Source organism: Lates calcarifer, linkage group LG2 (assembly GCF_001640805.2).
Source record: "Lates calcarifer isolate ASB-BC8 linkage group LG2, TLL_Latcal_v3, whole genome shotgun sequence".
NCBI classification, from domain to species: domain Eukaryota; kingdom Metazoa; phylum Chordata; class Actinopteri; family Centropomidae; genus Lates; species Lates calcarifer.
The window spans coordinates 7982915-8005505 of NC_066834.1; the positions used below are offsets into that span (position 1 = coordinate 7982915).

General features: G+C 39.8%; 1 protein-coding gene across 3 annotated transcripts; it reads left to right on the plus strand.

Moving 5' to 3' along the window:
• The first annotated feature begins 10687 nt into the window (after positions 1-10687).
• On the plus strand, positions 10688-20676 carry skor1a (SKI family transcriptional corepressor 1a). Of its 3 annotated transcripts, XM_018683534.2 has the most exons (9): positions 10688-11166; positions 12256-14035; positions 14643-14718; positions 14819-14890; positions 15081-15143; positions 16222-16296; positions 16513-16587; positions 17207-17272; positions 19378-20676. In XM_018683534.2, exons 2-9 carry the CDS (start codon positions 12266-12268, stop codon positions 19473-19475), a joined length of 2295 nt encoding a protein of 764 aa, XP_018539050.1. In that variant the 5' UTR covers positions 10688-11166; positions 12256-12265; the 3' UTR covers positions 19476-20676. The 3 variants fall into 3 exon arrangements, with proteins under 3 accessions (XP_018539050.1, XP_018539055.1, XP_018539052.1); XM_018683539.2 differs by lacking the exon at positions 17207-17272 and having other exon boundaries at positions 19381-20676; XM_018683536.2 differs by lacking the exon at positions 10688-11166 and having other exon boundaries at positions 12239-14035.
• The last annotated feature ends 1915 nt before the right edge of the window (positions 20677-22591 follow it).

Here is a 22591-nt window from a genome sequence, read left to right on the forward strand (position 1 = left end):
TTTGGGTAAGTTTGAGATTTTGTTGTTCACTTTAAGTCTCTTGCACCATCTAGATGCTAATGATTTTATTTTACTTCAAGGGTATAATCTCTGTTTTTCAGTCACCATGCACTACTGTGTGCTTTGTAACCTTCAGGCTTCTCTTGCATGAGGTTTCTCTCTACTTTGAATAATTCACACTTTTGCACCTCTAGAAGAAACAGGTTATTACTGTATTTCTGGCTGACTTTTACTCAAGCACTCACTTTGTTTATCACTGTGTATGTTGGAAACTTGGGAATGTTTTTTTTGTTTTTTTTGAGAACCCCTTAGTCTTACTGCAAATGAGAAATGATAACCAGATCATTAAGTTATACTCAGTTACCAGTTTATTAGGGACACCCAACTAAAACTAATGCAGCCTAATGTGACAGCAATGCAGTTCTTTCATGTTGACAAAACATTTGAGTGTAATTACATTGTACTTACAGATTGACAAATATATAGTAAATTAGATTTTTGAGTGTGGTGTTGATGGACACAATTGTTCCACGATGTAGTGCATGGAAAAATTATATATAATTGAAGACAAATTAAAACACAAAGCAATTGCTGTTTCTAAAATTTAGTATCCAGTACAGTTGAACAGCAAACCACAAACTACAGCCTCTAAAATGATCGTTTCACTTGAATCAGCTCCCCTAGAAAATGGTCTCAATAAAACCTGACCATTTTAACCTCGGTGAGCATAGGACTTATTGTGGGACAGTTGTATTACACTGCATTAGATTTAGTTAGGTGTACCTAATAAACTGCCAACTGAGAGTAAAGTGCATACAAGCAGCTTGATGTTTTCATTAACATAACCAACTCTTCACGTGGCTGACATTTGTGTGTGTTGCCGTAGACTGACCCAAACCTGTGAGCACCTTCGCTATCACTAGTTCATTTACAATTTGCATTTCATAATTAATCTTAGTCAACCTTTAATTAACACCGGCCTTGTTCTTGGTTATTAATTTGTGCATTAACCTGTGGAAAGTAGTTCACAAAGTCCTCAAATGCTGTCCGGTACGAAGACAGTGCTGTTTTTTTCTTCTAAAGCACCAAGAACTTACTGTGTTTTTTGTTTTGTTTTTTCCACTGGCTTATACACTCCAATAGGAATAGGTTTATTATAACTCTGCACACCCAGGGTCACTCCCAAACCCCCAGCTCCTGATGAAGAATGTTGTTACCTCCAATAAAAAAATAAGTGCATACATTTACCAGTCAATTAGAGTTTATTAGAGGTGCTGCAGTAAAACACTGACATCTTGATAATACGATTTTAACCTCATCGACCAAACACGCAATTCATCCCTTTCAGCAGCTTCACATGCTGAACTAGACCTCACAGCAATTTCCTGATGAGCCTGTGATTGTAATACAAAGATGCTTTACTACTAAATTATTTGTGTTTATAATGCAATATTTTTTGATAAATTCCACAACTGCCAAAATGAGCCAGTTCAGTAGTTTGAGGTTAATGTATTCATTAAAATATTTCAGTGTCAAAAATGAAGAGAAATAAAGACTGATGAATGTGGATCATCTTAATTTGTCTGGAAATATGCAGTAATAAAGCCCAGAGCTTAGATAAAATCTCTATAATTTCTGCCTTTTATTTCTGTGGTATTTCCTTCTTTATGTAGAGTTACTGAAGTCCAGTGTGTCTAGATAATGACGTGTGTTGATTTATGCAAAAACCTTTTATTTAATTCTCATGTAAAAAATTATTATTATATTATTTCATACCTTGTGTTTTCAAGACCTTCTTTTTCAGAGAGACGCTAAGACCCAGCAATCACCAAGTGACAGTGGCAACAGCCTGAATCCTGGCTCCAGGGATGGCGATGTCTGACTGTCGGTCAGTTCACCACTTTGGTCCAGACTGAGATATTTTGCAACTACACAGTGGAGTATAATGACAGTTTGTGCACACATTCATGTCCCTCAGGATGATTCATACTCCCTTTTGTGATCCCCTTTTCTCTGGACAGAATCGCATCTGCTGTTCCCCGCTGCTTCCAGTCTTATTCTAAGCTAGACTAAACCCTTGCAGACTTCAGAGTATACCACTCTCTGATAAGGTTTGTAAGCTGTAACTAATGGATTTATTAATGCTTAAAAGAGCTATTTGTTTAAATTTGTAATACTGCCAGTAACAGCAAGTCAAAAATAAGCCCTTTTCTCCCTTTACTTCGTTCTTTCTTCAGGGTTTGGTAAACACTCTTGTGTATTCAGGTGTAAAATACACTCATTGGCTCATCAAACATAATCAGTGATTAATTCACAGGGAGCTTGAGAGGCCTTTTTTGTTGTTTCTTACTTTAATTTTAATTTAATTAAATAAAATGTTTTTTAGTCTGCCTTTTTCTCAAATAGTCTCTCAAACCTCTCTTTTGTGTCGTTATAATTACCAATAAACAAGCCAATGTCAAGATCACAAAATAATTTTCTCTCTCATCTCTCATCATAGAATTAAGCAAACAAATATATTTACCCATGTCTGCTCTTGGTTTCTGTATAGACTTGAAGCCTTCAGCTTTATTATGTTACTTAATGTTGGACATACTTTGTTCTTCAGTCGAAGACCTTGTACAATGTTATTTCTGTCTGAATGCAGCTACTCATCTATTGACAGGCTGCCTCAGTTAATAATTATGTAGCTGTGTGTAACATGAAGGTATTTCAGACCCTGACACACACCTAAGTAGCATGTAGTCAGTCTGTGCTGTATTATATTGTATGTATTATCAACTTTTTGAAAGGCATCTGAGAAAGCAGAGGGACAAATGGTGTGTGGATTCAAAGCTTGTCTATACTTTGATATTGTATGATTATGCAGAAGTTCATTCCCCACTTTATTTGATCTTTAAATGAAAGCATGCTTAAGCAAAATGATCTTGTGATTGAGGTTAACTTCACCAATCCTCCTGCTCTGACAGATATTTTACTTGCTATGTGACCCCTTCTACGCTGCAATGCAATACAACAAATAGTCGCTATGAGCCCAAATACTGCACGTCCTTGTATTTCTGTTTGCCTTTCTTCTTCTTTTTTTAAATTTTCATGACAAGAATCTCTGCAGGTAAAGAGTACCACCTCTTGTGCCACCAACATCCCAGAAAAGTGTTTTCATGTTTGAGAAAGTTGATTAGAGGTTAATAAAGTGCAGACTTTACTCTGTAGTGCACAGTACAGTGTCTGTCAAAACCCTTCGCTGAGCCTCCAGCCAGGCAGATCATTTTTCTTTTCACATTTATTGTGTCTTCAGAAAAAAAAAAAATCTTGGACACCTCCTTGCAGATCCTCGGAAGTTTGGATAGCACTGCAAAACTCCTTATCATGGTCAGTTCAAGAGGGAACAACCCCCTGAATCTGACAATTCGAAAGTCTGAAATGGGAACTAAACAACTGTAGTAATGTAACAAAATGCTAACGTCAGCATGTTAGTGTGATCGCTGCTAACATTCTGGTTTACCATCTTAGCATGCTAGCGTTTGCTAAGAAGCAAGTCACACAAAGTACAGCTGAGGTTTATGGGAATATTACTTGGTTTTCAGGGATTTGGTTGTAGACAAAAGGATGAAAAATCAGGGAATTACAACTTAATGTCTGCTCCAAATGTCATGGCAATCCATCCAATGGTTGTTCAGATATTTCACTTAAAGCTTAAAATGTGGAGGTCATGGTGCTAGAGGAAAAGTCAGTCATTGGGATTCACCCACTGGGGACCATGACTGTCTGAACATTAATTTGTGCAGAACCCCCCCGTTAGTTGTTAAGTAAGGAGTGGACATCACAGCTCCAACAGTCTTGTCACTGTCTTGTATTAGCTGGTCCACTCGTTTGACCCAAACTGAAATATCTTGACAATTGTGTGATGCATTGCCATAAAATTTTTGTTCATGCATTCATGGTCCCCATCAGATGAATCCTAATGACTTAGGTATTTCCCACACTTTCTCCACTTCCTCCAGCAGTTGCAGAGTGAAACATGTCCACAGCTGTTGGTTGGTTTGCCATGAAATCTGATGCAGACATTTGTTATCTCTGGAGACTTTGGTGATCCCCTGACTTCTCCTGTGACTACTGGCCCTCCACCGCAGCTCAGCAAGGAAACACTGCCTGGTGTAAAGAGGTAACTTTGTACTAAACAGGCTATAACTTTGGAAGACACTCACTGCTAACCTTCAGCTACACTTTGACATGTATTTTTACACAAAACTTGGGCTCTAGATTTCATCCCCATCACTTACACTAGTAGCATTAAAAGGGGATTTCTGTACAGGCAGGTATGAACAGGAGGAACAATTACAGCCTTCTCTCTATTTGCATATATGGGCATGAGACTATAATTCTGATCACCAGTACTGTTTTGCTCTCAGTATCTTCTATAGTCCACAGGAATTGAATAGATTAGATTTACTTTGTTTCTCATTAGCACTTTGGATCAAAAAAATTGAGTTAATCTAAAAAAAATTCAGTAGGTTTCCCCTCTAAAAGGTTCAGTTAAAGCACAATTAACAATATAGGCTAGAGGATTAAATTAATATGATATTTTTAAACAATCTTAGCTGTATTTTCTGGTGGGGTATACATGGTGTTTGTAAAAATCATTGCTAAGACATTTAGTAAGGTTCTCATTCAGCTCCTACTGTTAAGTCACGATTGTGTATCACATTATAAAGCTGACATGATAACCTGACTGTTAACACACCTGCCAATCAGATGGGGTTGATTTAACTAACCTGCAGCCCACAGGGAGCAGTGACGATCAGTCAGTCCAGCGGTGTTGTGACAGCTCTGCCTGCTCTGCCTGCCACAAATGTTTTCTGTGGCATGTAAATTGTAGCATCAGATGATCTATGGCTGTGCTTGATGTGACCTATAGCGATAATATGTCTGGAATGAAATTTTTGATGCTCCATGATCTCATCTGGCGGGCCTCTCACCGCGGATATTGACCGCGCATTGTTTGGAGATGCGTCTTCATTTATGACAGTCCGGGACGTTCATATTCCCAAATTCCCACCGAGCTGCGTCTCTGCTTTTGTGTCGGCCGATGACCTTTTTCCACAGCAGTCCGACTTGATTAGCACATCAGGCGGGACAATGAGTGGCCGCCCTGTACACAGCCATTACCCAGATCCCTTTATCAATGTCCTGTAATTAAAATGTCACCGTTTAATTTTCGAGCCATCGTTTTCCTCTCGGCGGAATCTTTCCTCCAATAAAAAGTGCAATCGAAAATGCTCTTTTCACTGGAAACAAAAAAGGGATATGGGGAAAGCGTTTAAGTGAGCCAAGCAGCGAGGGATCAATAGGCCCTTTAGTCCAAGAGGAGGATTGATTGGTCTCTAAAATGGGATTTATAGGGGTCATGGTTTTATAGGGTGCTGATACAACTGTTAATTATAAAACATTTGGCCTCAATTGCTGCTGTTATTAAACCTGCCCTGATTGAAGCGGGCTTGATTTATTTTTCCCACATCATATGACAAAATGCAAGTGTTTGGGAAATAAACCTTTAAACAATACGAAGATTGTATTCCTGCAGGGGAATATGATAATACTTCAGCTTTGGACTCAAATCAACCATGAAGCTTCGTTTTTTAATATGGAAACGGTTTATTGTTTGCTGCACGGGACGTTTATGATTTGACAAAAGCTTACACACATTTTTTTTCTCATTATTTATAGGCTATGTGTTTGCATTGGACAATAATACAATGAGTGATGTGACGGTGATTAAACAAGAGGTTTGTACTTGATCTCCAGTTGCAATCAATCAATAAAAAAATCAAGTGTAAAGACAAAACAGGGATAAAATATATGTTAAAGTGCCTTATCCACATATAAACATCATTACTGCCATGTTGGTAGGGTTTTTACAATTATGATACAGCCAAAATATTTGTAGAATAGGTAAAGCAAGGCAAGTGTATTTGATTAACACCTTTTATACAAAGTGTTTATAACAAGATAGAGAAATTCGAGTAACAAAAAAACTGTTAAAATAGAAAAAACGCCCTGACATTGAGCAGACAGAAAAACTCTTTTACAAGTAAAAGTCATTCAGTCAAATGTTTATTTAAACAAGTGATATGTGCTCAAGTTTCCTCAGAGGGGATATGGAAATAATCTTTTTTATCTTCACTCTGGGGGATTTTCATGCTTTCAAATCAGTTTGAGGCATGAAAATGGAAAAGACGAAATAAAATAAAAGCAGGGAAATGAAAATACTCAGGGTTCATAAGAGGCAGGACAGGAGAACTTCCCATGTGATGTCCTGTAAACTGAATTTATGGGTTTAGTCACATTTTATTATGACTTCAGTCTGTCTCTAGACATTTAGATGTCGATGTCCACACAGTCTTCACTGTTCTGAGACAAAAACGAGTAAAGCTCTACGTCTAAAATGAAAACCAAACGTTTATTAAAAGTTATTTCCAATTAAATAAATCAACCGTCGCATCCACCGCCTCTTAAATAATCCATCAGGCCTGGGTTCACCTGGTGAGTTGGGACTCCTAATGACTTAAACCTGAAGCGCATTAATATTTCAGGTTAAAGGTTTGTTTAAACAATCGAGCGCATATCAATGAGGCCCGGGTAATTTGTATCCAACGGTAACAATAAAGAGCTCGCCTAAAATTACCGCTGAAATGTCTAATTAAAAACTCCTCGCTGCTGATCCAGCCACGTCAGCTCACGTTTCCCCCGGAATAAGCAGCGACAATGGCTGCATTCAAGTCGGCGGTCTAAATAATTAAAAAGAGAGAAATAATTACAGTATAAAATTGTAATTATTGGCGGGGGCTGCAGGGGAAGCCTCTTGATGGTGAAAGAGGAGAGGATGCGCTTAGGATCAGGTTCAGCATCAATATTGCAGGGAGGTAAAACTGGCGAGCTCAGGCTGCACTCAGGTTGGTTGATGATGCCTTATACACACTCATCTCACACTCTTCATACACACTTCACACACTGTCCTCACACACACTCACATCAGCCCGAGTGGATGAAGTGTATCCTGGTTTATTTATCTGCAGTGGTGTCACTTTATGTATGATTAACTGTTCGATTGTTTGGTTTCTCTTGGATTTTTCTACATATTATGTAAACCTCGTGCGTACTTGCAGAGTTTGAGGGCAGGGCCGGTCTGAGATTTTTTGGGGGGGTCCACAATGACGTTTTGCTCACTGGCTCCTCTAAACTCCCCCACCCCCACCCAAACAAATACGCTACTCTCACTGTAACCACCCGAGTATTACTTCTTTAAAGTTTATCACTGGTACGTGCTGCTATTTTCTTAGTGTCAACATATCCCATGAAAAGACCAAAACAGACAATGCTTTAGTTCATCTCTCAATATTTTCAGACTTGCTTTCAGTTTATGTGCAGCACTCTGCTCCAAGCAGGTCACAAATATATAGTTAAAGGTTGTGTGATGTGATGTGTGTGATGTGTGAGTATTTCAGTTCTGACTTGTTGTTAAAGATGTCCCTGTACTGTGTTGCAGATATCTACTGAGCTAGCCCTGTCCCGTCTCATCTCGAAATACCACTTTGTACCTCAAGAGGCGACAGTGAGTCACCAGCTTGCCTTCAATCCGTCATGAGAGGGTGAAGAATTGGAGCTGCCCTGGGGCAAGAAGCCACGTTCAGCAGCAAAGGAAAGAATATGAGTCAACATTGGCATCGTTTTCTATCACTGGAGGCAGATTGGTGAGTAAAGGCATGCAGCTGAACTCACAGTATTTCTTCTAGACTGGTAAGTAAACAGCTGTTAATGCTAACAATGGCTATGTAGCGATAGCAAAAATGCAAATTTAGCACCTTTAATGTTTAGAAAAAGCTTAGTGATTCCCTAAAACAGCTGGGCACTTAAGTTTTTAGCAAATGTCACTCAAACAGTAGTAAATACTGAATCTGATGAGGAGTATTTACAGCAGGGGATTAATACACATTTTGTGCGCTGTGAGTCTTTACAGCAGTAGGATAAGCTAAATGAACTATGTTCAAGAAGGAATATGTCACCCAGTGCAACGTGTAGCTAACTGATGTGTTTTTAATGGCTTCTGGGCACACACCTATAGAAGAACAAACAATTTATCAGGCAAAGTGGGAGAAGAACAAAGTCATACAAAAGAAGTGAACTCCAGCACACTTTCAGCTCTATTGTCACAGACCTTCAGCAGGCATTAGGCATTTCCGATGGTGATACTGTCTCAAGGTTTGACGACCCCTTTGATTGTTTGATGCCGTCTGTGGCTTGAGTTTGAACATATTATTTCATATGATGAGACTGATGCCTGACAATGGTCGATGGCCAAAACATTACTTTGAGTAAATAAGGTTCTGACAGTACTTTTTAAATTTTTATTCATATATTCTAACTTTCACAATAGAAACACTAAAACGCACATGGGGCAGGAAGTGTACATAAAAACATGCTTCACCAAGATCCATGTGATATCAAGGGATGGCGCCACTTTCAAGGATGTTTTGCATGTCATGTCTACACGTTTTAAGCTTTCCACGTCATTTAACACTGTTAAGTCCCACACATCATTTTTAAGATCACAGTTTGGGTTAAAATAAGTATATTAGAGAATGTCCATTGTCATGGTTAAAAGAAATAACTTTGACTGTCAGTTTGAAACAGGAAACAAACAGCGGTCTCTTGTGTTTACGATTTATGATTTATCCATTGCGACCTCCACCCTGCACAGACTTTGTCACTTTGTAACAATGTCACCTGTCTTGCTTGGTTCCCGTCATAATTACTATGGCCACTAGAGGGCGCGGTAGTTAAGACAGGAGCAGACGTCGTGTAAAAATTAAACGTAGCTGTAGGTCGTAATAAACTGCTTGCACAAACAATGTTTCTGGAATTTGGTTGTTTATCAATTGACATGAACACTGACACCAATATATCTGCAATAAACTGATATCAGCCCAGTTGATTCATTAGTCTGGCTCTAAACAACATTCAGTGAAAGGGTGAAGAAGAGGCAAAGCTGGATTACCAAACAGCCAACTCCCCAGGTGCACCAGAAGCCCCAGGTTCAGTCCATATCCTTTGTGTTTACATGATTTGACTGAATTTGAAGTTAAACATGAACTATGACAGGTCGTCCATCTTGTAGCCTTGTCTGCTTCAAAATTTAGTTTTAAGACCTGATTTGTTTTGGTATATGGTTGTTTTATCAAATTACTTTAGTTCTTCTCTGTCTCGCGTAATTAACACAGAGATATCTTTGGCAGTATTATACCATCACATACAAACTGTAAGTAATACATCTGACAGTTATTTTTTTTGATTGATTGTTAGGTGTAAAAAATGTCAGAGAATAATGATTTTAAAAAATTTCCTTAAACCCGAATGATTATATATCCATTTTTTGGCAATTCTATCAAAGTTGTGATCTATTTTTATGTCAGTCACCTCATTTATTAATCATCTTATCATTTTATCTTTGGAGCTCTGGTTTGTCTCTGGGTATAAATGTCATTGTACATTATAGTTGAACTGTTATCTATTGTGGGGGCCCAATTACACATTTTTGTTGCGAGGCCCTCCAGGACTTTAATCCGGCCATGAAGAGAGGGAGAAGATTTCTTTTAAGTGGGAGCTTGTAAACTGATTGAGTGAAAAGGAAAGGCTGGGGTCCTATTTGAAGGTGTGACTGTCCATCAGACTCTTACCAATTCATGGTTCTGTAGCGTCTATGTATAAGTGTGACTGCTTTTTACCTTCTCCTCCCTCCTCCTCACTTTGCATCACAGATTTCCTCCTGTTCATTTCCAAACAGTGTGTGTTTCTGTCGTCCACCTGCTGCAGGTATCGACACTTCTATGTCTACAGGACAGACGGGACATTATAGCTTGGTTAAGCCATCGATCTGGTTATTAATAATAAATTAAGGTCTTCCAGGCAACCAATGGGCTTGACTATCACTGCTTACACCCCTGTTTTTTTCTCTTTTTTCCCTTTTGCATTTACAGATTATTGGGCTCTCTCTGTGCCTGTGTGTGTGCCTGCGTGGGTGCGTGTGTGTGTGGCCTGAGGCATCATCATCAGCTCATCCCAGATTTACTTGCATTTTCAGGCGTCTGAGCAGAAAACAATTTAAAATGCCTCAAAATTATCTAAAGTACAAACAAAAGCCCCCAAATCCAAACCGTCTCCTTTTCCCCTTTTAGCTTTTTCTCTTTCTTTTGTCCTTTATTTCTTCCTTTCTTACTTCTCTTTTTAACGCTGAGGCCTCAGATTGATTTGCGTGGCCGGTGTGGAAGCCTAACAGATGGTCGTGTAACTTGATAAATGAGCTCGGGCCTTTTGTCATTCTTGTTGCCCTCCAAAGTGCCACTCGCTCTGCCTCTGTTTGTCAGTTCGCTCCTGCTGCGGTGGAAATAATCCTTAATACACATTGTGCATGATCAGTTAGACCAGTAGTGGTTCCCAATGTGGGGTCCCGGGGCCCCCTAGAGGGTCCATCCTTGACCAGGTCCAGGAGCGGGGTCACATTTACTATCACTGTTATAATTTCACTCTAAATATTTTTGTTATCTTTTGTCAGATTTTTTTGATTATGTTTTGCTGCTTTTCTTAATTCTATGTAAAAACAAATGGATCAAAATGGTTCTCCATTTGGGGTGAGCATGCGCCTAATTGGGCGTGATATTTTTGTTTCTGATCATGTTTGTGCGTCAAAGCTGCATAATTGTAAATTAAAACCGGTGTGTAGTAGCTCCGCACGTCGTTGTGAGTGTGTGTGTGTGAGAGAGAGAGAGAGAGAGAGAGAGAGAGAGGGCGAGGGAGGGGGGAGAGGGAGACAGAGAGAGAGAGAGAGAGAGGGAGAGGAAGAGAGAGAGAGATGCCATGTGCTTCCTGTCTACACGCCATTCACCTCCCCGGGCTCCAACAGGATGGAGGTCCTGTCTGCTGCTGCCTGCACTGACATAAACTGAAATAAAGACTCCAGCTCAGAGTTTGTACTCTCAGACCAGTTTGTCTTTGCCATCGTCCCTCTCTGGACTCACCGGGCCTGAATTTACGTCTGTTTATATTTATATTGTTTATCATTTTCTCCATCCGAAATCCCGCTGGAGTGTGTCGTCTTTTTAGGAGAGAAAGGTATGTATTTTTTATTGATAATAATTCAGCAGGAAGTCGTGCTTATTTTTGCTATATTTATTTACTTTTGTCTTTTTTCGCGTGCAAAATTTGATCATAACCTGACGCATATATGTTATCAATCAGTATAAAATAGTTCTAGTTATTCACATCAGTTATTTAGGTGAATCGTCAAAGCGGGCTGTTTACATGTATTTTAGCGGCCTCGGTAATGTCAGTGACTGGAGGCAAAAAGTAAGTATGCGCAGGTGAACGTGAGATAGGCCTCCTTCAACCTAATTTCGAGCAACTGGCTGAGGTTAATCTGCGCAGAAGCTTTAATTATATATAGGGCTAGTCTTTTATTAACAATGCGAAGACGCACGCTTGGATCTGTGTAATTATCGGGAAAGCAGCTTAGAGTTGTTCTTTTCCTCTCTGCTAAGCGCATTGGCGCAGCTCAGGCTGCATTTTCCTTCTGTCCTTATCCGCGCATAAGGATCTTATGTGACTCTTAAGTAGTTGCCCCATAAGTGCTGAGCCGATTTGAAGATAAGAGGAGCAGCGGATCCACCTCCGCGCAGGAACCCGGATAACCTGAGAGTAGAAGGACGAATACACGGAGGAATGAAGTGATACCAGATATGAATAAACAACACGACTGATTTCTCAATATAACCTCCTCTAAAAGCCTGATGTTAGTTATATTCGGCCATCTATTTAAAAATCATATTATTATTATTATTATTATTATTATTATTGAATGAATAGCAACATTAATGGGCATACTTCTATAAATATCACTGCTTAATAATAATAATAATAATAACATAAAAAAATAATTTGAGGTTATTATCTCAATTTGCCTCATTTTTAGAAAAATAATGTTTTCCTAATACGATGTGATTTGACTTAAATATTTTGGAATTACATTATTATATATATTTTTTTTACACATATTATGGGTGTTTTCTTTCTCTGTTGTCTGTAGAAGCAATTTTTATTCCCACAGACTGAATAATTTCACGAAGCTGCAGTTAAAGTACATTGTGCTTTTATGAGGTGTCAAATAGGCCTCCGGTTCACTCCAGTTTTGTGTTTGACTGACAGGCTTCCAGGAATGGAGTCGATGCCCGGACAGCTTCGAGACGCGGGACGAGACGCCAGCTCTTCCCCGAGTTCAAAACCTGACGCACAGAGTTTCTCCGGCCCCAGCTCCCTCAAACCAAACCAAGTGAGTGAGACCTCCCTGTACGGGGTACCCATCGTATCTCTGGTCATAGACGGTAAGGAGAGACTCTGCCTGGCGCAGATTTCCAACACCCTGCTGAAAAACTACAGCTACAACGAGATACACAATCGCCGGGTCGCTCTGGGCATCACCTGTGTGCAGTGCACCCCCGTCCAGCTGGAGCTCCTGCGGCGTGCCGGGGCCATGCCCATCTCCTCCAGGCGCTGCGGCATGATCACCAAACGGGAGGCCGAAAGGCTCTGCAAGTCGTTCCTGGGAGCGCACAGCCCCCCAAAGCTGCCAGAAAATTTCGCATTTGATGTGTCTCATGATTGCGCCTGGGGCTGCAGAGGCAGCTTCATACCCGCCAGGTACAACAGCTCCAGAGCAAAGTGCATCAAGTGCAGCTTATGCAACATGTATTTCTCCCCAAATAAATTCATTTTCCACTCCCATCGCACCCCAGAGTCCAAGTATCTGCAGCCAGACGCGGCCAACTTTAATTCATGGAGACGCCACCTGAAACTGACAGAAAAAAAAACATCTGATGACATAAACCACGCGTGGGAGGATGTAAAGGCCATGTTCAACGGGGGGAGCAGAAAGAGGACTCTGCCCATGAACGGGTCCGGAATTTCCCCGTCTATGAAATCACAGGCCTCGTCCAGCCTGGCCCAAACCAGTTCCCCTGAGATCCCTCTCAAAACTTTGCGGTGCGACGAGGAACAGGGGAATAGCAACCTGAGTTTGGCGGGCGGCGCGCGCAGCTACCCAGTCATCCCAGTGCCGAGCAAGAGCTTTGGCATGCTTCAGAAAATCCCCCCTCCTCTGTTCCCCCACCACCCCTATGGCTTCCCCAGCTATGGGCTGTGTCAGAAAAAGAGCGACGGTGTGCCTGATGCGAACAAAACCAACGTTTCCGGTGTGTTTTGGCCTGGCGCAAAGGAAACCCTCTACCCCGCCTTCCCCATGTTTTGGCCTACACCTGGCGGCCTCCCCATGCCGCCCTACCCGGGCTCTCCACCCAAACCTCCTCCTGAGCTGCCAGGCGTCCGGCAGGGCGAGCTCGACTTATCGGACCAAAGCGACCGAGGCGCAAACACACCCAAAGACACCAACCACCACCCTCACCATCAGCAGGACGGCGGAGAGCGCTGTCCCAGCTCCCACTCCTCCTCCACCAGGAATGACGAGGACAAATCCGGGGACGAGACCTCCCAGAGGAAAATCAGCTACATTTCGGCCTTCAGACCCGTGGTCAAAGACGCAGAGACCATCGCCAAACTCTACGGCAACCGGGACAGCTACGGCGTGCGTCCTGGCTACCTGTCCCCGGATTTTATCAGCGAGAGCTCCAGTTACAGATCGATATCACCGGACAGGGACAGCGTGGTGGACGACGACGACCCGGACGTGGATGTGGAGTCGAACCGGGGACTGGACGAGGAGGAGCCAATCAGGATCTCTCCGGGAGGGGACCACCGTGACTCCCCTGTGCCGGACCGGGTCTCCTCGGGTGCTGAGGAGAGCCAGGAGCAGCCTGACGCCTCCAGCCCCGGAGCAGCAGCAGCAGCAGCAGCATCACCGGAGGACTCAGCGCACACTGGGTCATCATCAGATGAGGACAGACAGATGCGTAATGGCTCTCCTCTTCATGAAGTAAGATTAGATTAAATGAAACTTTAATGATCCCCGTGGGGGAAGTTGAATTGTCGCAGTGGTGGAGAATATGATAAGAGTTTATAGAAGAGAGGAGGCCGATAAAAATGTAATCAAGATCAAGTGGCCTGGAATTAAAAATATCCAGATGTAGATATGTGATCGGCATATTTTACAAATCTTAATAAGTATAAGGGTTGATAGGGGGGCTTAGTGTTTGGAGAAAGTGTCCTGCCGATGTGCCGTTGAGCAAGGCAACAAGGCCGCCGTTTACCTCTGAAAGACCAATCCATTTTAATTTGTACTAATGTATCACAGATTTTGCAGTTTTCAATCAGGGTAATTAAAGAATAACACCCTAATTTATCCCGGTTTATTTTCTGATGTATTCCCAATGAAATGCTTCCCCTGTGTTTCTGCTCACATCAGTGTTTCTAAAAGCAAATCCCTCCACGTTTCTTTTAGGAATCAGCTCCACATCTTCAGGACAAATTGCAGGGGCTCCTGGTTTTTGAAGAACCGAGGCCTCAATTATGTGAAGAACTGCGGTAAATGACATATAATTGGCACGCGTTATTAAACACGATTGTCTGCTTCGCTTTTGCAGGTGTACGCTCATGAAAGGGAAAAGGAGCCATCGTCGTTTGGGTCCAAACAATCGAGCAGCCCTCGCAGATCCAACGGTAATTGTTCAGCCACTTTATGGTATATGGATATTCATGCAAATTGGGGCGTCGTCGTCTCTTTTAACTAAAAATGTTTGCGCATGTTTGCTGTGTTTAGGAGCTCATCACGTGTCTGAGATACAGAACCAGCGCACTGCAGCATCATATCAGGAGCAGAAGGACAGACAAGGTTTTTAATTATTCTTTATTCTTTTTCTTTAATTTGTTTTTTTTGTTTGTTTGTTTGTTTGTTTTTTTAAATCCACATTCTATCTCTTTTAGCTGCTTTCCTGTATTTCTACAGACTCCTTTTACAGCACCACAGTCATATAAATTACTTAATTGTGGGTTAAATAATGTGTCTTATTGTTTTCGTGCAGCCGATGGAGCTTTACGCATCGACATCAGCGTGCATGAAAGAGATCTGGAGAACATGGCGAAAGGTAAGAGGAGGTTTTCAGGATCAAAAGGGAATAAAAGAGAAGAAAAAGTGTAGCAGGTGATATTAATTATCATCAGACATTATTCCCGTTTTGATAATTCGGACAGATGTAGCACCAGCCAACAGATACATGTTTACACAGCAGCTAAACAGCGGACAGGGCCCGGTTACCACATTTAATTAAGACCGATATTTATCTATTATTTTTGAATGTAAGAAATTTAATTGAATTTAATTTAATAGCCACTTAATTTGCCGATAAAGATAAATTTCTAGATTTATAACCCCAAGTTTAACTCGCTCCTTTGTAGAGAATTGTTTATATAAATTGTTAAATTAACAATTATACAAATATTAAACCTTTTTTCCGCCTCATTTCAAATGCAACGAAATGCCCACGGCCGGCCAGAGATGACGTGCCAAAATCTGAATGTGAATTTACATTTTGTGGGCCTAAAGTGTTTCCATAGTTGTTAACCACTTAATCACGAGATGTGGGAGTTTTGACTTATTATTGTAAGAGGAAATCGTTTAGAGGCTATTAATATTTTAAGGAACAGAGCCATAACCCCGAGGCACGGCAGCTAATTATTTTACAACGCTTGGAAAAACCCTGGGACTCCATTATTATCGTCTCAACCTCCAGGCGATGCATGGCAATTACTGTGGCAGCGAGCGAGAGCAAAGCAGTGAAACGGTTGTTATCAAGGATGTAAACGCACCTGAAGTCGGTTTACTGGGCTGACATAAATCTTAATGTGCAGAAATTCAAAATACATCATAGTAAGTGGAATCAAATTGATATGAGGTAGATGAGGATAGAGAAGAAAGATGTTTTTGTTGTTGTCGTTGTTGTTGTTGTTGTTGTTGTTGTTTTGCAATTTTTAAAAATATATTTTTTTGTTGATTTTGGTGTTTTCTTGCATTAAATTCTCATCCCTGCTGCTTATTCAGAAGCACCATGTGTGTTACATGTGGTATGTTCCAGTGTTTCAGGGTGAATAATAATATTTCCTTGCGGCAGATGAAAATAATTTGGTGCTGAAACTGGCACATTTTGGCTTTTTTCTGTTTTACAGAGGAATTGCAGAAGCAGCTTGTGGAGCAAATGGAACTGAGGAAAAAGTTGGAGAGAGAATTCCAGCATTTAAAAGGTAGGACCAATGTGAGTCTGGTTGTATTTTGTGAGTCAGAGTCACAGAGAGACGTGTGCTTGCATCTTTGTTTGGAATCTTAAACCCTCTGCCTGCAGCCTAGATTTTAGGGAGAAGTGTGAGCCATTTTGTCCTTTGAATCCAGGAATGTGTGTTTAAATTTACCTCCACAATGTCAGAGAGTGTCCATCTGATGTGGCCTTCGGTACTCTTCAGATAATTTTCAGGATCAAATGAAGCGTGAGCTGTCCTACAGAGAGGAAATGGTCCAGCAGCTGCAGATTGTTCGAGGTTGGTCTCTTTCTAAACTTTGTGCCTTCATAGATTCTGACTGTAAAGCAGATGTAGATCAATGCTCTTTAAGTTTATGGGAAGAAAAAAAAATCAAGCCACAAAAAAACGTTTAAATAACATGGGCCGTATCAATCAATCTGAACCCACATGCTTCTACACTAAAAAAGAAAGGAAAAGTGACACTTGCATATTGAAATATTGGCGATTTGTGTCCAGCCTTTTTCCTGTAAACTCCATATTTTTTTCCTCCTGCAGCTGAGTAAATTATTAGATATCAAAAGGTGAAACTGAAACCACACTGTTTTGTATGCAAAGGTTATTTTCTCCTAAATCATGCTCTGGAAAATTGAATAGACAGACCATTATGTTGTGCTGTATCAGTTACATGCAGTAGACAGCAACTAATGCCACCCGTTAAAGGATTGGTTTAATGTTACAGTAGTTTAAATACAGGGTTCAAGTACACAGAGGGGTCACTCTAAATACCATAGGGGCAAACGGCATACATTACACTCCTCCGCTTCATATGCTACACAGCAGCTCACTTTTTCTTTTTTTCCTTTTATTTACCTTTTTTATTTTTTTACTATTTTTATTCATTTTTTTTTTTTGATAGACACTTTGTGCAGCGAGTTGGATCAAGAGAGAAAGGCTCGTTATGCAATACAGCAGAAGTTAAAAGGTAATTTTATCTGGTCCAAAAAAGGAACATGAATACATGTGTTTTTTTTGCCTACAAACATAAATATGCAAGTGCTACTTTTTTAAAATTAAACATCTCATGTGATCAGTGTGATCAATGTTTACAGTAAGACACCATTAAAGGATAGGTTCACATTTTTTTCAGTCTTAAAGCAATACTCTCATGCCCAAATGAACATTGAAAGCACTGTTGGTCTCTGTAATTGTTCATACTGGCTCTAAGGAGATCCCTGCTTGAAGTAATTTCAGTGTAAGTGATGGGAAAATCCACAGTCCTAGTTCTGCGCAAAAAATTCTAAGTTCAGCCAAAGCTAAATTTAGGCTTCAGCAGTGTGAAGCCTTTTGAATCAATTGTCTATCTAAGTTTTTTAAGTTTTTTTGGTTACTCACCCTCCACCATGGCTCAGCAAGGAAGGAAACACACTCTGCGTTTTTCAGTTTGCACATAAAAACCCTGATTGTAAACACAGAATATAAAATAGAAAACCTGAACTATCCCAAAAGAGTTTTTATGCTGAGGGGGGAAAGTTGGTCATCAGTTTATCAAGTTTATCATTAAAAGCCAAGTACAGTGGAAACACACTCAATGAATAAATTGTGATATATTTGAAGCCTGTGACTTAAAGTCCACCAAAGAGACAACAAATAGCAGCAGATGAAAACATCACTATGTGTAGCATGATGGGGAGACTGTAACCATTCTGAAATTAATATATGAAACAAACATAATTGCTGTAAATGAAATATATTTTCTACATTGTTTTTACTGTCTGAGGTTTCATTGATGCTCTTTTAATGCATCATCTCATTGCATCCTCTTCCTCTGTGGTGGTTTAATTATGGCACTGAAGAGAGAGTTAGCGTTTATCTCGATTAACCAGCTTCTAAAATTGGCACAATAGTGGTGGATGGAAACACAGTTTGGTGAAACTATATTTGGATGGAAACCTGGTTTATGAAAACACAAAGAGGAAATTCCGTCCATCCATTCATTAGTTACACTACTTATCCTGAGGGCTGGGCTGGAGCCAGCCCCAGCTGAGATTTGGCGAGAGGTGTGTGGAGTACATCCCAGACAGGTCATCAGCTTTTCACAAGGCTCAAAGAGGAAATTTTGTACTAAAGAGGCTCTTAACTTTGAAGATACCTCACATGTGTGGCTCAGACTGCTGAAGTGGATTTTCTCCCCCATCACTTATACTGAAATCATGAGATCTCATATGGACAGAAAGAACAATCAAGGTTGGATTTCTAACAGCACAGGTGCCCCAGATCCCCAGGGGCCCCAAAAAGCCCCAGGTTTATTCCATTTAATTTGACTCTACATCATTCAGCTATATTCAGATTTGTCAGAAATTTGAGGTAGAATTTCAGCTATGACTGGTCCTCCATCCTCCATCTTGTGACCCAGGTCATGTAGATGTTCCCTGTGTCAAAATCTAGTTTTAAGACAATTTAGTTTATGCTTTGATTTTTTTCAGTGTGTCAAGATATTAAAATTTACAGGTAAAGGTCGTATTATTCTCTGATGGAAAAACTCTAAGACTGTAACCAACAATTATTTTCATTATCAATGTATCTGACTGATATTTTCTTTAGTAATCAGTGACTTGTCAAGTGGATTAAATGGCCCGTCATTATTTCTTGAAGCTCCTCTTAATATAGTCAAATTTCTTGTTTTGACAGACCAAAAGTCAAAACCCAAACATGTTGAATTTACTGTCATAGAAAACTGGGAAACTAGCAAGTTTTTAAATTTGGCATTTTTGCTAAAAACAAACAAACAAACAAACAAACAAACAAAAACCCTACTTTTCTGCCAGTGAACATTCTATTAGTCAACTAATCAATCAGTCAGCCGCTGGCTGGTGTCTGGGTGCCACATATAGGTGGGGGCCCAAAATCAAATTTTTGCCCCAGGGCCCCCAAATAGATTAAACCAGCCATGGAAAATGTGAACCTATCCTTTGATAACGTTTAGGGAAAAAAATAACCACCTCACAGCTGATTAATTCAAGAATAATTAATGTGAATGTTACCTGCGTTTGACTGCATGTCCTCACTGATGGACCCGTTCCTCCCCAGAAGCTCATGACGCCCTTCACCATTTCTCCTGCAAGATGCTCACCCCACGTCAGTGTACCGGAGCATGCACCTTCAAACCCCCACTGCTGCCTCCTTAGTGCCCGGCACGACCCTGCACCTGAACCCCAACACAGCCAAAAAAAAGGAAAAAATAAAACACAGACACACACAAACACACACAGGTATGCCTCGAGAGCTCTCATGTATTCACCTCCCACCTGTAACCCAAGGATTACTAACCTGCTGTGTAGATACACTACTGATTTTTAGCACTTGTGTGAATACGTTGAGGCCTTGGAGAAGATTTTTGGCAGCGACGTCCTCTCAAAAAAACAAAAACAAAACCATGAACTCTTGAGTAAAAAAGGTCAGGATTTACTTAAACATGGAATTCATTTTATGTTGTGAATCAAAGAATTGTTAATCTGAAGCTGCAAAGCTGAAACCAAGGAGTCTGTCTGAATCAAAGCCGTCTGCTCTTTAGCTATTCTGAAAAGAAGAAAAAAAAAAACAACACTATATACATATACATATATATATCATGTGACAATGTGCAATGGCTTGTATAATTGTGATATTTAAGTTCAATATGTATCTCATTATTTAGCTTTTGTTGCTTGTTTGAATATCTTGAGTTTTTACATATATTTGTTATATATCTGTCTTTGGTTTAATTTATTATTTAGATTATTTGTAACACTGCATCTGTTGTTAAGCACTTTAAATGGGCAACATTTCTGAATTTGACCATGCCGTCCGATACCAAATTCTTTGATCCAGAACAGAAGGATCTATTTTTGTTTTAAATGGAGCACATTATTGTGAGCACTTACTTCAACAGCCGTTCAGGTTTGACATTGACACAATAAAACACTCTCTCTCTTACTGAGCTGTGTAGTCGCACAGACTTTGAAGTGATAATTAAAAAACAAGTCTTGAGCCATTTATAGATATCATGTACAGTTTAGAGTATTTTAACACAAATCTGATCCCATAATTTTCTCTGTTTCAGGGTTTTTTCTATCATTACATGCATCTGTGAGTCACAGCAGACAAAACCAAAACTTTTTCCTATCATCTGATGGTCTTTTTTATAAAGAGGAAGACTCTGTATGAAATATGTGTAAACTGCCATTCACACAGCTGCATTTCATTTTCTCTCTTTTGTTGAATTTGGTTTGTAATTTAAAAAAAACACAAAGAGGAGTTTTAAAATAAATGAATCCTGGTTTCTGACACAGTCTACCCATAAGTTTGCCATTTATGTATGTACCCATGTCAATATTAATAAAACATGAAAGCCTCTTTCTGCTTTTATAGCCTTCATTTTTTTGTTTCTTTTACTGGGGTGAGCCTGACACCTACTGGCATCCATACAGCATAACTCCTCATGAGATGGATCATATTTCCTCTTATTGTATTTGAGTTCAACATGATCTCTTTCATTAGGCGGCTACATCAGTGCATGACATGTCCAGTCAACTTATAATGTTTGACGTCGACTCAGGGGAGCAGGCTGATCTAATAGTGAAATCTAATTCTTCTGATGGGAGGACTAATAGATATTGATTACATGGCTCTCGGTCCCTGGATGCTTCATACTAAGACAGATACTCGCATAATGTCGCTGACACACAATGAATGTTAATTTTCTGTGAACGTAATTGCCCTCCATGGCAAAGACAGTTCTTTTTGAATGCTAACAAGGCCTGTAAAGCTGAACTGAACTGAAGCACTGTGGTAGTGATTGGCTGCTTTACTGTATTTTTATTTAGATGTTAAACATCACGCAAAACCTGATTTAAGTTGATATGTGTTGACAAGCACGGATGGATTATGTGACAATGGGGCCCTGGGCACAGATGTGCGCTACCACCCCCACACAGATTGAAAGACACACAAAACTACACAGCCATGTGTGTGGTACCATTGTGATAATTTTGAATCTCCTTTTAGTTGATTTTGTAGTCTTTGAAGTCATTTTGCATTTGTAGATATTTTATGTCTGTGTCATTATTTTGCATCTTTTTGTAATAGTTTTTATATCTTTACAGTTGTTTTGCACCTCGTTTTTTCTTTTATGTCTCCTTTTAGTTGTTTTGTATCTCCTTGTAGTCATTTTATGTCTCTTTTTGGTTGCTTTCCTTCTGTTTGCGGTGGTTTTGCATCTTATTGAGGGTATTTTGCTTCACTTTGTAATTTAGAGTCTCTTTGTGGTGGTTCTGTGTCTCTTTCTGTTTATTTTGTGACTTTTTCTGGTTGTTTTGTGTCTCTTTGTGGTTGTCTTGTGTCTCTTTGTGGTTGTCTTGTGTCTCTTTGTGGAGGCTTTCAGCCTCTTTTTAATTGTTTTATGGCCAGCTGACACCTTGAGTCCCTGGGCATGTGCCCTACAGGCCCATTCAGTGATCCATCCATGGTGACAAGTGGAGAGAAATATTTCTTTAACAAGGTGATTTTAGGCTTCTCTAAAACCTTCCAAAGTTAAACTGCAAAGTGAGTTTGTTGTGAGTTTAAGGACAGAAGGCCTGAAAGCTGCTGACTACTGGCATGATAAATTATTTCATTATAATTTCATAATTATTCAACTTTAAAATTTAAAGTAGGACTTAAGGGGCTCATTCAAATTGCGCCCCGTGTTCCCACATTGCTCCATGGTGCATGTACTGTTTATGACACATGGGTAATAAACTACATACATATATCAGAAAATTTATAAATATTACCACAACTTATACTGTTGTTGTTTTGCCTGGTAAACCTTATTTCATACCTTAAGAAATAAAGATATATAAAACAAAGGTAACTGACAAAATAAATAAGTAATTAAAAATTAACAAATAATATGAATTAAAGAGAAGGTGCTGAGCAGAACAATATTTCAAGTGACAAAACAATGAACAAAATACAAATACTTTCTTTACTTGTAGGTCATTTTACATGATGCATACAATACCCCCACTCCCCACACCCCCTTCTTCTTTCTCTCTTTGCAACTTACTGCTTTGTGGCATTATAGGATGTTTATATTTCTTTTCCATCAATGTATTCAACCACCTTTATTTGTTGGACATTTAAATTGCTGGAAGAAGTACACATAGGAACACATAAAAGTCTAGGACTAAAAAATAAAAGTAGAGACATATTGGTACCAAAAGTAAATATTTTATGTATAATTGCCATGTCTGCGGTATTTAATCATAGTTAATTAATTAAT

Coding starts and splice junctions, on each gene's coding strand:
- skor1a (XM_018683534.2), top strand. CDS start 12,266: ATGGAGTCGATGCCCGGACAGCTTCGAGACGCGGGACGAGACGCCAGC. Junction 14,036..14,642: donor ATGGCTCTCCTCTTCATGAA/GTAAGATTAGAT, acceptor TCGCTTTTGCAG/GTGTACGCTCATGAAAGGGA. Junction 17,273..19,377: donor AATACAGCAGAAGTTAAAAG/GTAATTTTATCT, acceptor GTTCCTCCCCAG/AAGCTCATGACGCCCTTCAC.